Raw genomic sequence first — 16,704 nt, 5'->3', positions numbered from 1 at the left:
ATCTAAAAACAAAGCATCTCCTTGAAAGTAGCTGGTAAGTTTTTTTTTTTCATATCTATCTATCTATCTATCTATCTATCTATCTATCTATCTATCTATCTATCTATCTATCTATCTATCTATCTATCTATCTATCATATAGTGACTTTCATATCTATCTATCTATCTTATTAATATTTAAAGGGTTTAAACACAAAAACAAATGACATTTCTCTTTTGACTGGAATTGTTTCAGCTGCATTAACAATCCCATACTACATGCCATCCTATATGAGGTGCATTGTTAAACTGTGAAAGATTAGTAAGCTAAAGCATAACATTGTTTTCGCACCGCTCTGTTGTCATTCACTACCTCCACTAACTACACATAAGGCTGTTTACATTTTGCCTGAAGTAGGGGCCTGAGTTACCTCGAAAGCTTACAATTTGTAATCTTTCTAGTTAGCCAATAAAAGGTGTCCTTTTGCTTAACTTCTCACTATGTAAGGCTGTTCAAAAGTTTATTTTTAAAGCATTGGAGACATCTAGTGGTATTTTGAGAAATACATCCTAATTTTGAAGAATTTTTTTTTTTTTTAAACACTGAGTTGCATTAAGCATAAGTAAAATGATAAAAGTTTTGACCTTGAACTTTGACAGTCAACACAGTTGTTAGAAATTTCTCTTAGTGTTGCATTCATGCACATAACAAGTTAGATACAGATACAGCAACACAGCATACAGTATGTGACACCTTCACAACATTATATACAGTAGTAGTGAATAAAATATTGCACAAAACACAAATTTATAAAACAATATAGTGATGTACAATTGCTCTCCCACCCAGTAATGCATCAAGTAAGCCGTTATAAAATAAACACAATTTAAATTGGATGAAGGAGTTTAGAAATCAGCATAAGACAGAGATAAATCAGAGACTGTGTTTAACCAGGGTGATTGGAGTAGAAAATAAACCATTTATATTACATGTATTCATATTATTAAACAAATCTTAAATTCTAAATATGTTCCAGCATTTCAGTCTTTCTCAATACTTTACACTATGCATGCATCGATTTTTCTGAAGCAATTTTTTGCTGTACTGATTGTGAAAGAGTAGGCGCATATCTTGATAGCCACTGACTGTCAGTCCATTACCGGGCTTACTCTTACACACTAGCAGGTTTTTTTTTCTGCCAGTTAATCATCACCAATGAAGAACATGAAACTCATAACACTGTGGGAATAATTGGATCTCACACGAACAGCAGGAAGACATGGGAATGTTATGCAAAAGCTAAACCAGCAAAATATACACACAGCACTCTAAGCACATCTGTTGTAAAGAGTGTACACTGTTTGAAAATAAATGGAATTAAAGTGCTATATGGTACACCATAGAATAAGTAAATTGAAACATTTCCTAATCATTATTACATTTTTATAGGATGTTTATTAAATTTTGAACCATATGGTAATGTGAAAAGGCTTGATATTAAGTTGATTTGTGTTGACACACACTAATAAGAATCTCACTGTTTCATTCCAGCAAACTATAGTGAACCTAAACTGGAAGTCATTAACAACTCTATGACCAATGGAAATATTTCAGTCTACATGTGCTCTACTTATGGGGGCTATCCAAAAGGGAATATCTACTGGATTATGGATGATAAGCCACAACTCCAGGACTCAGACAGAATTCAGTTCAATTCAACAAATGAGACACGCAATCGAAGCTACAACATCACGAGTGTCTACACTGTTGTCAATGTACTTCACAAAATCAGAAAAATCCAATGCATAGTTGAAAACAGTGCACTCCAGGTCAACTTGACAGCAAGCTATGAAGAATCACGTAAGTTGACTGTCTGTCTTTAGAGCTCAGTTTCTCTAACATGTGTAACAGAACAGACATGCACTGCCTCATTGTCATTGTGGATAAGCTTGTTTAGTAATACCGAGAGTGCTTGGCACCATTTCCAAGCTCACTTTATAAAAGAAGGAAGAAGGAGATACATGGGTAAGAGATTTATGTAGTGCTAGCCAAAGTACCCAACAGTGCCCCTTGTATAATCGGTTAAGGTAAGAAGGCAAATATGTATGTGTTTTTTAAACATTGACCGTTTTGTCAAGGCTGTCCTTTTTCGTTTATAAGTGTTTAATGGGATCACCTTGGGCTCCCAGTAAAAATGTGCTTTCTTTGATTCCATATTTGTTGCTAGTTTATGGACTTTGATGCAGCAGTATGAAATTCGGCAAGGAGGCTGCACCAGCAAGGGTCAACTTACACTGAAATCTAATTTCTAATATGTCATAAACAATGTGTTACCTTGCCTTGACCAATTGTCTCATTGTATTGAATTTTAACTCCTACACGGAAAGTGTGTCTTCTGTGGTATTTTTATTTCAATCCACTGAAGCCCAAAATGTATTATATAGTGTGTCATCCCACAAATTTTCAATTTCATCGCTTTCAAATAAATTTAGCAGAGAGAACCAAATAACTGTAAAATGTGTTATTTAGTAAAATTAGAGAATTGGTCAAGGGTCTGAATACTTTTGAAAGGTACTGTGTATTATGCTGTAACTACTGTAGTATGAGATGCATGCATAGCAACTAATCATTTTATTAATGGTGTTTTTTAATTTAAGCAAATCCTGATAAGCAGATGGAAGAAAAGAAGAAGATGACTATCATTGCAACTGTTTCTGTTTTCTTAATAATAACAGTAACACTTATACTGGCAGTTCTTGGAATCAGACATAGAAATAAAAAGTAAGTACTTGTTTTCTGCAAGATTAAATGGAAATTTTTCTGTACTGTTGTTACCCTATTTCTCAGTATTAACATAATCTAACATAACAATCTCAAACCCGCTTAACCCAGTTCAGAGTAATGAGGGGATGGGTGTCGTCTGTGTGAGAATTGTTGACCTCAAGGCAGGCCTAGTCCATCATATTGCTCACTCTCACACATTCAGTCATGGTAAATTTGGAGGTCAACCAAGTGTGCGACCTCTGCATAGACAAGATAAATACGTCACAGAGACGACAACAAGGAGTGGTGATATTTGAACCCATAATACTGGATCCTTGAGGCAGAAGCGCTACCCACTTTGCTGTCATGCCACCATCATCTCATTGCCCAAATTACTATATTTTTGATATTGTGGCCAATTGCTGTTTCATCTTTGATCACACGATGGCCCTGTGATTATTGCTAATATCACATGGCTTGGCTTAAAATTTCAGCTTAAGTGGACTATCCTTTTTTCTTCGCCTTTATGTGTTAGTTTTTTTTCTTAGTAACTTGCCTTTCCCCAACATCCACCCCTCCCAACTGGCTTAGTACAAGTAAGTGTGCAGTGCTATGAACTGGTGTCCCATCTGGGTATTGGTTTTTGTTTTATGCGTAGTTCTGCTGGAATCCATTTCAGAGTCCACCTGCCCTCCCTGCACACTGTTTTGGAATATGCCAGCTTAGAAAGTGGAAAAATGAAAGAATTATTCCTCACAACTATGCACTGCTTTATACAGAATAAAGGAGAGCCATAGTATAACATTCACAAACCTGCTTTTTGCAGTTCACAGTTGCAAAGGGCACCCAGTCATGGATCAGTAAGCTCAAGGAAGGGAATAGCCCTGGATAGACCCCACATCCATCACCAGGCCCACTCACGCACACATCCATATAGGGCCAATTACAAATTACCAGTTAAATAAATTACTAGACACTGATAAATGTCTTATTCTGTAACCTCAAACAATTATGCAAATTAATCTGCATTAGAATAAAAGTATACAGTCTACTTTATGGGCACAATTTCAGATATGGACAGAAAAATCATGAGGATAGTACACCAATTAAGACAAAAATATAAACAATAGAATGTCATCTAAAGATAATAGTCCTGCTAAACATCTAAATAAATTAGCAGCTTTAAGAGTCCTAAAACCTAAGCAAAACATTTACTCATGTGGACACCATAAAGCAGTAAATAACCACATCATAACATGATATTCTCAAACACCACCATTTAATCCAGTTCTGGATTACAGGAGGCCAGAGCATTTCCCAGCAGCATTGACTAAAATACCAGAATCACATAGGGCCAATTTAGAGTCACCAGTTAACATAACCTTCATTTTATTTTGGAATTTACAAGGAAAATCCATATAAGCAAATGGAGAAGGTGCAAACTCTACATAAAACAGCAACCCGTGTGGTTGTTTGAGGAACTTCAAGTTCAAAAGAGAGATGTTGGGGCACCAACCTGGTCATTCCTGCTTAATTCAAAGATAAAATGAATAAATAAAATACACACTGTGTGACACAAAATGGAACAAAACGTTTCCAAAAATCAAAAGTTGCCATTAGGCTTTGAATGGCCAATTTCAGTCACCAGATGAAAGCTCCGTCCTGTGATGCGCTCTTTTCACAGAGTGACACCTCCTTCCAGTGGTCTTATGATTTATAACTGGGGGACTGGAAAGGGTCAAGTGCCCTCAGTGGGCATCTTTTTTGGTATTGCGGATAGACCAGAAGAGGACGTAGCTAGTACCAACACCCCCCACTCAACCCATAGTGGAAGTAAATACCTCAGATGAGCCAGAAGACTGATCCTCTGACATGCATGTGTGATATCTGGGACACTGGGTTGATGAAATAGCAGCACTATCTACTGCAAAACTGATAATGGCAGCACATAAAACCAAAAACTGATTCTGCCCCATATCCCTTTGAAGAAAAAGACTGCTTATCTATCCGTCCTAGATGAATCTTGGAAGGACCACTCATGTACTCTCATTCCCTTGCTATCCCACACTCCTACATTTTGTACAAAAACAGTTTTCATAGCTGACATGAACTACTTGAGTCCTCAACATCTTGTAATGTTATGGCAGATTTTTCCTTCATTTCGCCTCATAAATGGGGAAAATTGACAAGAATTTGCTTTGTTTTACCAACACTAAAAACTAAATGTACCCGGTATTATTAAACATAATTTAAAGCTCCTCTTCTTTTTGGAGAAGTCAGAGATTTTAGTTCTGTTTTCAAATGAGAGGTTCTAAATTGCTCACATTTTCACCAAATAGTCGCTTAGGTCATTTTTAAGTCTGTGCTTCTGTAGAATAATAATAGATGTATAACTGAGCAAAGCAGTCTTCACTTAGTTCACTTCAGAGAAATGACAGCAGAGATTATCAAGATATCAGACAACAAACGACCATCACAAATGCCCCTTCTGCACCCATACCATATACACTTCAGAACAGGTCATCCTCCTGAAGCTAAGCATGTTTGGGTCTGACCAGTTGGATGGAAAAAGGATTTATAGTGGATTCTAAGTGTTCAGAAGCCATTAAGAAGGCTAACAGAATTTCAGGTTATATAGTGCCCTGATGTGTGCAGTAGTCCAAGTCCAAGGAGGTTCTGTTCAAGCTTTATAACACCCTGGTGAGGCCTCATGTGAAGCACCAGGTGTAGTTTTTGTGCCCAGCCAACAAGAAGGACATAGCAGTGCTAGAAAAAGTACAGAGAAGAGCAACTAGGTTGATTCCAGGGTTACAGGGTTATAAGGATTGCATCAGACTACAGAATCTTGTTTCTCACGGTGTAAGAATCCTTTAGGTGCCTTTATGCAATTTCTAAGTGGACTTTCATGTATGTTTTATTGCAGAGAGGCTTTTGTCTGGCCACTTTTAATTCCCAGATTGGTGGAGTATTGAAGGGGTAGTTCTTCTGGATGTTTCTTCCATCTCTACATATGTTTTCAGAAGTTTAGCCAGAGTGACCATCAGATCCTTGGTCAAATCTCCCACAATTGCTCAGTTTGGCCCGGTGGCCAGCTCAAGGAAGAGTTGTCGTAGTTCCAGACTTCTTCCATTTAAGAATTATGGAGGTCACTGTGCTGCAGGAATATTTTTGTATCCTTTCTTAATTCTATGTCCCATTCCTCAGCTCTCCTTGCTCAGCTGTGGGACTTTCTATGGAGAGTTGCATGCCTTTCCTAATCATGACAAATCAGTAAAACAATGAATGACCGATCAATAGAAAGGGTTCCCCATGGGCCAGATTTCAAGTGTCATACAACAGAGTCTGAATACTTGTTTCAATGTGATGTTTCACCTTTTTATTTTTAATGAATTAGGAAAAACTTCTAAAATCCTGTTTTCGTTTCACCATTCTGGTATACTGAATTTTACTTGATGAGGGAAAAAATAAATTCAATTGATTGAAGCACTATTGCAAAATGTGAACAATGTGAAGGGGCCTGAATACTTTCTAAAAGGCACTGTGCGTACATTTCTATTGTTTCTAAATTTTTCCTGCTTTGTTAATATGGAAACCATCCTACATGAAATGATTCCGACCCTTCTTTTCTTTTGTTGGAATTTAATTGATGCTTTTCTTTTCATTTTATTTAGGGCTGGCACATCTGTGATTTGAAAAGTCAACTGTGCTCCCTTTGGCGTGAAATCATCAAATTGCTTCCCATATGAAGCTGAACTAAGTACTGTTGATGGATATGTTGCCTTCTTCAAGGACTGACACTTTCTTGTGCCAGAGAAAGTGGGCTTGGGCATTTCGGCAAGTTTGTTTTAATTGTACTTAATCTATATTAAGTCTAACTCTGCTGGTGTTGTATGAATACACATCTTTAAAAAAAAATTGAAGAAGGTAAAAAAAACAAAGACATTTTTTCTGGCATCCTCTGTGCTTTTAGATTTCTGAAGTTCTAAAGCAGCATCTAAAGAATTGTGTATCTTCCGACTTGAGGTGTAATGGCGAGAGAGAAAGGCAGCTTTAAGGGAACTGAAACACGTGGAATAGTGTGGCGTCGGAAACAGAATGAGGAACAGATGTCTTGTCTTGAACCACCCTGCTTAGAAATAAAGCAAGTGGAAATGGAACAAAGAGTGCACATGTGACTGTGGTTTGGAAGACGATGCCAGGTGACGTCAGACTAAGACGTAGAAGGACCGACTATGGGGAAAACTGCTAAGCCATACTTCACTGTGTAGTGCTTGTTCTTTGTAATGAGATGGAAGTGAACTTTTTCTCGAGAACTCTGTGCCCTGCTTGAAATCCAAAATGCCAGTCTAAGGGCTAACAGTTCAAGTGAAGTGACTGTGGTGAATTCTTCTAAATTTTAAGGAAAGTATCTGTTTGCATTTTCATGTTCACAGAAATGGGGTCATTTTTCAAGATGTTGCAAAGAAAAGTGTTTATCTGTGCAATGGGTTTAAAGGTTAAGGTTATAGCAGAAGGGTTTTGTGTAATGGATAGGAGGAATCAAACGGAATACAAGCTGTAATGTGAATATTTCACACTTAATCAGAAAGAAAGTTGCCTGCAAGTTCTCACAAGTTGGGGTTGCATGTTTTTAATGTAAGGTTTTTTCATTTGGACACTCGAAAAATCCAACAACACGAGTGGCAAGTCATTTAGGAAGCATAAATAGCCCTGGTATAAGTATGTACATCCTGTGATAGACATGATAAATCACAGCTTTGTTCAAGCGATTTGATACTAAGGAGAAAGAAGGATGGTTGGCTTATTTTTGCTTCTGGCTTATGGCCCAAATCAATGAGAAGTTAACACTTTGACGTTAAGCTAGCAATGGAAGGTCTGGAATGTGAATAGATACAGTAAGCAGGGCAGGACGCATTAGTAACACACCTACACACAGTGATGCCTGGGCCTCTGCATTTACCTAAAATGAATCTCATTATTATTATATAAAACGTATGGAGAGATAATGCAAAGCACCAAGTAACAACAAAGAGACAAAATCATACAGTTTTTCTGAGTCACCATATACAGATTTCAAATTCCATCCCTCTACCATTTGTTGGGGGGATTACCCTACTTGCAAACCAAAAAGTACCGCCTCAACACATTTTCACTTTGTGCCTCTCTAAACAGTATTCCTGTAATCTTCTAATCAAGTGACCTGCTGACCATGCCATGGAGACTAACCACTGCAATCCTGAGCCTTTGGAACCCTTAAAGAGCCATGTCTCCATGGCCTTATCACACTACAAAACTTTTCCAGACGGTGTTCAGTCGCAGTCTTCAGTTACGTAATGTTAGCAAGTTGTGGATCGTTGCCGCCCATTGACCATCATTTGTATATTATAAAATCCCCAGGTACTCTCCATGACCACCCACAATGAAAGCAGTTTGATTTTACTGTGAGTTATAAGGGGCAGGCTATTGACAATGAGGCAGCACTCCATCTGTAGTACAATGCATACAATGTAGCTGTAAGGAAGTAAGAAAATTAGGTGCTCTGGACCATACAAACAGAAGAGGAGCTTGTCTTGTGTATGTCATACAAAAAACGAGCTGTTGACCTCATCATAGCAAGAATACATTTATAGCCACCGGTGCTGTCATATATTATTGCCATTCTCCATCAGGTTAGGTTCATTTGTGCTTATAAATTACCCCATAAAAACAATTATGGGTGTGTGAGTGTGCCCTGCTTCTTGGGGAGGCTGTGGCTCAGCACTGATTTTTAAAGGGAAAAGTAGTTTAGGAAGCTGATGAAACGATGAGATAATGTGCCATGTAATATCCTCATGCTCTATCCTACATTCATTCCTGACTTGCGTTTGATGCCAGTAGAATACATTTTGACTCCTTATAGCCCTGTAAATAACTAATCATTTTCCTAAAAGGATATTATTGAAATAAGCTACTGTTACTTCGGGCAACATTTTTTATTGTATGGCAAAATTAATGTACTATTTTTGTACAACATTAATTTTACTCTGTGAATGCACCTAGCTACTTTAAATCTAAATATGTGTACCTCTGCATTTTGAAATTTTAACTATTGCTTTTGTTACAGTCTGGGGATCCTGGAAGTGGTTTGTGCAGTGTTTTCTCTTACATTATTTGAGTATTTTCTATATTTTATTCTTCCTTTTGTTATACCTGTCACCTACAGTAGTTTAATTCTTCTTAAATGATGTAAAAGGTGACTGAAGAAGGCTGGTGTCAGGAAAGCCATTCATTCTTAAAAAAAAAACGTCTGCTTCAGTATTCAATATATTTGGAGCAAATGGCCAACCTAGCTGTACCTGGAAAATGTCTTCTGAAGGACTACTTCACCCAAAGATGATATATTTTTTTAATATGTTATTTACCCCATGTAGTTAGTAGTAATGGCGACAAAAAAATTTAATCTCATATTTTCATAACAGAGTTTCTGATAGAATAGATGTTTATAGTGACCAACATGGAACAGCAAAACAATATAAAGACAACCATGAAAATATTCACCCGTTACACCTGTCACATGATCCAAATATCAAGCCATCCATTCACATCATGCTGACAACGTCCCAAACACAAGTTTTTTTTTAAGAAAATACCGTTAAATAAACTACATCCGGAAAATACTCTCATGAATGAAAATGGATTACGGTCAAACACATACAAGCAGTTGAATAGTAGATCCACCTACAAACCCCAAATCCCAAATAAGTAATATATAAAAACAGATGCAGAATCAGGCTTAAATGTCGTTAATACACCAAACTCAAACACTATAAACAGCTACACAAACAAAATCTCACAAAAAAAAAATCAGTTGTCCTTTGATTTTAATCAATCCTTTGAATTTTTCCAAAAATGGTAATCTGATAGCCCTTTCAATAAACTTGTGTGCTGTTTGTAGTCTGTTCTGTTATTTATTATAAGTTAATATTGGTTAACAGTTTATAATAACTTTCATTAATAAAGCATTAACAAGCATTATGTAAAGTTTAACAAATTATGAGTTTGTGTTCATTCACATAGTTGTAGATGTGATTAAATGATAATTCAAACATTAGATAATGTACTTTTAAACATTTACAAATTATTTAGCAAATGGCCAGTAAGGCATTTTGTCAGCACATTACTCATGTTGAAAATACCAAGATCCAGGCTTTTAATGACCTCTTGGGCACGGCCATCAGCAGTGCGCCTATTTATGGAGAGAGTGTCGACCTCGCCGAGAGGTTTACTTACCTCGGCAGTGACATTCATGTCTCTGGCGACTCTTCCTATGAAGTCAGTAGACGGATTGGGAGTGCATGGGGGGTCATGAGGTCACTGGAAAGGGGTGTGTGGCGCTCCTGATATCTGTGCAAAAGGATGAAGGTCCAAGTCTTTAGAGTCCTGTTGCTTCCTGTCTTGCTATATGGTTGCACACATGGATGCAAGCCAGTTACCTGAGATGAAGACTGGACCCCTTTAGTACTGTGAGAATCCTTGGGTACCGTTGGCTTGACTTTGTGTCGAATGAGTGGTTGGTCATGGAGTCCCGAATGAGGCGCATTACCTGCATTGTGAGGGAGTGTCAGTTACGGCACTATGGCCATTCCCAGAAGGTGATCTGCCTCACAGGATCCTCACTGTTGGGGACCGGAGTGGCTGGACCAGGCCAAGGGGACACCCACGTAAACACCTGGCTGCGGTAGATAGTCATTTCCAGAGGGTGGTGCATTTAATCCTTATTTGTATTGTCTTGAAATGTCAGTGCTCTATTATAACACATAATACAGTATATTAGTTAATGTATGACTTATCATTTAATAACATTTATAACTATTTGAACGAACATGACTCATGATCTGTTAAACAGTACATGACGGTTGTTAATGCTTTATTATTGAAAGTTATGATAAAGTGTTAACCAAATTGTGAGTTGTGTTTTTCTGGATAGTGAAAGCCTGTTACTTTTACGAGATCAGTTGTGTTTTTCAAGCTCTTCCAGTTTTTGTGCTCCTGTTTACTTTATGATGTTTAAGAGTATTTAGACTTTTCTTTTTTCAGCTCTGTTGTGTTTGTTTTGTTAGGATTTTGTTTGTGCGGACGATGCACTTTCACTGACCAAACAATACCAGTAGAGCAAAATAACACACTACAGGTTCAACCATAACGCCCACATCTTCTTCTTTCTCTTCATCTTTTCCCACTTCTTTCTGGGGTCGATTTGCTTGATTAGCCTTCTCCACACAGCTCAGTCCTGTATCTCTTCCTCAGTCAGGCCCCTTTCCTTCAGATCTTCTTTTACTTCACCCATCCACTTCTGCTTTGGTCTCTGTTGCTTTTTCTTCCCCTGTACTTCCATTCCCGTCACTCTTTTGCCCACATAATTATTGTCCTTCCTCATCCCATGTCTGTACCACTTCAGTCTTATTTCCTGTACTTTCTTAGATGTCTTTCACAGTTTTGTTGTTCCTTTGATCGTTTCATTTCTATCCTTTTCTTGTAGCTCCACACATCCATCTGCCATATCTAACTTATTCTCCTGTGCTCCATTTACTGCCCATGGCTCAGCTCCATACGTCATTACTGGTGTTGCGCTGTCTTAAAAACCTGACCTTTAACCTTTGCCTTAATTCTTTGATCACACAATACTCCTGATACCTCCTTCCAACTTTTCCCACCCATACTGGACTCTGTGAGTTTATTTCTGTATCTAGTTTTCCATCTTGTGTTACCACTGATCTGAGATATTTAAATTTCTCCACTCTTTTTAGTAGCTCACCCTTCAAACCAACTTTTGGATTCTGATCATCACTAAACCTCACATATGCTGTCTTCACTTCTCTATCTACTAAAGCCCTTTACCATTCTTCCAGCTTCCTCTTCATTTCCTGGTGCTACACAACACAATGTCATCAGCACAAAGTCTGCACCCGGGGGACTGGACTTTTATATCACAACTCAGCACATCCAAAACCAGATCAAAGAGGTCAGGACTTCAAGAAGATCCCTGGTGCCATAACACCTACATGGTTTGGCTAATTTGTTCTGCTCCTACTGCTTCCAAAACCTCAGCAACTTAAAAAGTTTTTATTTTTCAGTACGACATTTTTGTTAATTTATATATAGTATTTCTATATTTTTTTTGTGCTGGTTGAGTGGTGACACTTTGCTCATACAAAAATCGTATAAGTATTCCTTCCTTGCCCCCTGCTTTTCAAGCAGAACATCATACCTCACGTCACAGTGTGATCAGAGCCTGCATTTGATAATGGCATGCGAGTTACTGCCACCCATAGCATCTCCAATGATGTAATTTGTGTGTTATGCTGCAATCATCTTAGCAATTAGCAACACATAATGACATCATTGGAGATGCTTTAATTGCTAAGATTAAAGTAAATGCAAACAAATGCCCTACACATTAAGAGAAAACACTGCACAGACTGCTCAGCTCAACCCAGATCCTAACAGCTATTACATGAAAACATTTTTGACTAGATGTAATATATATATATATATATATATATATATATATATATATATATTACATATGTTTGTGTGTGTGTATGTGTGTTATCCAGTAATGCAGTATTAATGTCACTTCTTTGATATTCTTTGCACAAAATGGGGATCTTGTTTATGGTGAAGTGTCTCTATGTGTTGAATATGTGTGGGTGTTATCTATTTTCTATTATATATTTAAAAAAATGAATGCTCCCCATGGGATTTTTTTCAGAAATTAGGTGCTTTAGGTAATTGAAATCATAAACTGTGACAGAATTTGCTTTTACTGTGGAGATGCATACAGTGTTCTAAGACAGGGTTGGAAATGTGAACGATTTCATGTGAGGCTTCCATCTTAGATGAGACCTAGTGGCCGAAGTTTTAATTACTGCCCTATTAAGTTACTGGATTGGTTACTGAATCACTGGGTGACGCTTAGTGAGTTAAGGTAATAATCCTTATTTTACAGAGATATGAAAATATGTACAACATTTTCACCTGTAAGTGACTTTGTATGGAAGTGTTAATATATAAATGTAAATGCTCGCCAGGCATATACCAACATTTCAATTATTTTAAGGTAGTGGAAAAAAATATAAAAGGGAGAGCGGTTGTGTCAAGGTGGGTTGTGAAAGTACATTACATCTATTGATGACCACACCATGTTAAAGCAAATTAAATTCCAAATAGTTGTTCTTCTTCCAGTTAGCAGAGAATAAATAATAAAAAATAATGATAAAGTAATAAAATGGGGAAGAAGATCTACAGAAATGTCATGTCCAAATTTCTCTTTTTGAATTGGGTATTCATTAATATTTCTTACAAAATGTAAAAGTACCCAAATGTGTATTTTTCTTATTTTTGAGAGCAAGTGTATATGCTATGCATACTTCTAATATGCTATTTTGTTTTGTCCTAACTGTTCAAAATGATCTCAATGGAAATTATTACAAAAATAAAAATCACATTATTTACGTTTTAACATCTGTACATGTCCTTTTTACCAGTTAGATGGACCAGAAGCTTTATGGTTGATGGTTTATAGATTCTACTTCTTATTTATCGTTCTTCTCTGAGCAAGTCATCTAAGTGTGCTGCAGTCAGTCTGTGTGATGGTTTCATTAACTGGTGACTAACAAAGGAAACAGCCATGAAGAACTGGCTTATGATGTCTTCTTTGAACCATCAGAACAGCTTCATTTCTCCTTACCAGAAATTGTGTGGTTGTTTAGCTTGTGTTGGAGGAAGGCAACAACATTCTTCCATGGGAAGGTTCATCGATGTGTTGCTTTGATGATGACGATGACATGGGAGGCTCTGTGTCTTGCACCAGTGCAGATTCTCCCTACGTGCAAAGGTGAGTTGAGATCTGGTGACTTGGCCAGCTACGATATACATTATTCTATGTAAACAATTAATCAACCACAATGAGCTCTGGGATTGAAGGTTTCGCCATGCTGGAAGATTCAACCTCGACCCCCTACACCAGCCCTATTCAATAGGCGGCCCATGGGCTAGAACCGGCCCATCACTCATTTTGTGCCGGCCCACTGACTACATACCTATTAAATTATTTATTAAATAGCTGCGACCTAACTGTAAGCGTGACAGTTTATAACATTTTACGGGACGTCGAGCAGCTGTTTACGCTCTTGATGGAAAGTTTATGACAGTTTAAAACAGCAGGAACGTGTCGCATTCAAAAGAGAAGAGACGTAAGGTTGACAGCGAAAATAGAAAATTGAACAACGAGTGGACTGATAAGTATGCACACATACAAAATTCTGAGGGAAAACCCATGTGCCTTGTCTGTCTTGTCGTTTGCTCGGTAAATAAAGAATACGATGTGCGGAGGCACTTCAAGACAACTCACACTAACTTTGATAATGAATATCCCCCGGGCTCAGAGGCTCGACAGACAAAAATAAAGACACTGACTCAAAACTACCTGCGAAGTTGTGTGGTTTTCACCCAAACCTGAACTTTGCAGCAGAAAGCTACAACAGCATCTCTCTGAATTGCATGGATACTGACTAAAAGTAAAAGACCATTTACAGATTCTGAAACAGTAAAAGAATGCATACAAGCTGCTGTCGAGGAGGTGGTAACGGATGAAAAAGTGAAAGAGCAAGTTATATCTTCGATTAAATCAATCCCGCTGTCCGATACAACAGCCGTGAGAAGGGGGGACGTTTTAGCTACGGATGTTTTTGACACTCTTCTTAATCAACCGAGGAAAGCTGATTTCATACCCCTGGCTGTGGATGAATCAACAGACAACTCATATGTAGCTCAACTTTGTATGTTTGTGCGATTTTTCGATGGTTCGACTGTTTCAAAGAGGACATATTGGGATTATTACCACTGGAAGGGAAATCAACAGGAGAAATACTGTTCCAGAAGATTGTTGATTTTTTTCAAGAGAACAGACTGGACTTGGAGCGTATCAACCTGCTTGTTACAGATGGTGCGCCCTCGATGGCAGGGAAGATCGAAGGACTGTCTGCATGGCTGTCTGCACTTGCGCCAAAAATGAAGTCGCTGCACTGCCTCATCCATCAGCGTATCCTTTGCCCACAATTAAGTGGTGAGTTGAAAAACACAATGGATTCTGTTATGGCTACAATTAACTTCATCAAGTCTCCAACACAGACTGTTTCGCAAACTTCTTGCTGATATGTCAGCTAAGCATGTTGACCTACTTTTGCATAACAATGTGAGGTGGTTAAGCCAGGGAAACTCACTCATGAGAGTCTGTGAACTAAGGAAAGAAATCATCACTTTCCTTCGTGAATGCAAGCACAGAAAGGCTGAAACATTTCTGACCAACATGTTGGATGATAAATTTGTGTCTGAGATGTGTTTTTTATGTGATATCCTTCATCATTTGAATGTACTTAACCTGGGACTTCAGGGGAGAGAAAAAAACAGCTGCTGAATCGGTTGGAAGGCTAACTGCTTTTCAAAATAAACTGGATATTTTTTCATCTGATCTCAGTAGCAGACTGCTTGCACTTTCCAACCCTCATCAAGTCATCACAAAGTGGTAAAGTCACAAAGGTCACGTCAGAGTTTCTGGACCATTTGAAACACAACTTTGCACAGAGATTCAATGACGTTGACATTCCCAAAGAGTTGCTGCATGCTGTGAGGAACCCTTTCACCAGCACACCCAATACTTCCCTCAAAGCAGCAAAGTTCCATGGATGAAGGTCCCCTGCAACTTGAAATGATTGAAATGCAAGCATCATGTGAATTAAAGGATGTCCTTTAGGAAAAAGGCTGCACAGAGTTTTGAACAAAGCACATTGTCCCAGAGATGTTCCCAAACATGAAAAAAGTGGCGTGTGTGTTAACAATGTTTGGATCAACATATACATGTGAATCATGCTTCTCTCACGTGAATGCTATAAAAACAGACAATCGGATCTCCTTGACAAATGAGCATCTGCATCATAGTTTATGGATTGCTGTCACCCCATATGAACCTAACTTTTCTCGTCTTGCCCAGTCAATGAAGTGTCACTTTTCTCATTAGAGACAGATCAAAATGTCCTGTAGTATGAAGACTAGACACACTTTCATTTCCTTTTATATGCTTTAAAAACCAGCAGTTTAAGTTTTGTGATTTCATTCAAAGTTATGTTTGTTCTGATTTGCACAATATGATATTGCTATTACTGTTTTTGTGCGTTTGTGATATTTGCTCTTATTTGCACAAAAAGAAATTGTAATTATTGTTTTCTATGCTTTATTTTATTTAAGCAGAAATCAAATACTGTCACTGGGAGTTTGTGACTCAGATTTCTGTTAAAACTAAAGCTGGCTATGTTTTGCAGTTTTATTATTTGCTAGAAGCCAGCGGTTAATTCTAATGCCATTTGGCACATTTAAATAAAAATGTTGAAAATGCAGTGGTGCTTTGTATTGATGGTACAATACACGAAATACAGGGAAATGTGCGGCCCACTGGCAAAAGCCGTATGACAAAAAAATCTAATTGAATACCCCTGGCCCTACAGCATGCTTACCGCCAATGCAGTCAATGCTGCCATCCACAAAATCCTCACACACCTGGAGAAAAGGGACACATACTGTATATAAGAATGCTGTTTATTGATTATAGCTCAGCGTTCAATAGATAGATAGATAGATACTTTATTAATCCCAAGGGGAATGTATATAAATAAATTAATAATAAATAAATAAATGTATATAAATACATTTGTCCCATGGAAACTGTGTGATAAACTTATCTCCCTTGGACTGACATCATTCCTCTGCAGCTGGGTGATGAATTTCCTTACAGACAGACCCCAGTCAGTCAGAGTGGGAAAGCAAACATCAGGCACAAGAACAATCAGCACCAGCTGCCCCCCCAAGGCTGTGTGCTGAGTCCACTGCTCTACTCCCGGTTTACCTAGGACTGTGTGGCCTCTCAG

General features: G+C 37.9%; 1 protein-coding gene across 1 annotated transcript; it reads left to right on the top strand.

Moving 5' to 3' along the window:
* The first annotated feature begins 6 nt into the window (after positions 1 to 6).
* Positions 7 to 7,853, top strand: LOC120522834 (ICOS ligand-like). The gene is made up of 4 exons (XM_039743524.1): positions 7 to 34; positions 1,532 to 1,840; positions 2,638 to 2,761; positions 6,415 to 7,853. Exons 2-4 carry the CDS (start codon positions 1,573 to 1,575, stop codon positions 6,434 to 6,436), a joined length of 414 nt encoding a protein of 137 aa, XP_039599458.1. The 5' UTR covers positions 7 to 34; positions 1,532 to 1,572; the 3' UTR covers positions 6,437 to 7,853.
* Positions 7,854 to 16,704: the final 8,851 nt, after the last annotated feature.

Source organism: Polypterus senegalus, chromosome 2 (assembly GCF_016835505.1).
Source record: "Polypterus senegalus isolate Bchr_013 chromosome 2, ASM1683550v1, whole genome shotgun sequence".
Classification (NCBI taxonomy): domain Eukaryota; kingdom Metazoa; phylum Chordata; class Cladistia; order Polypteriformes; family Polypteridae; genus Polypterus; species Polypterus senegalus.
Note: the sequence above shows the minus strand (reverse complement) of the source record. Positions and strands in the feature narration are given on the sequence as shown.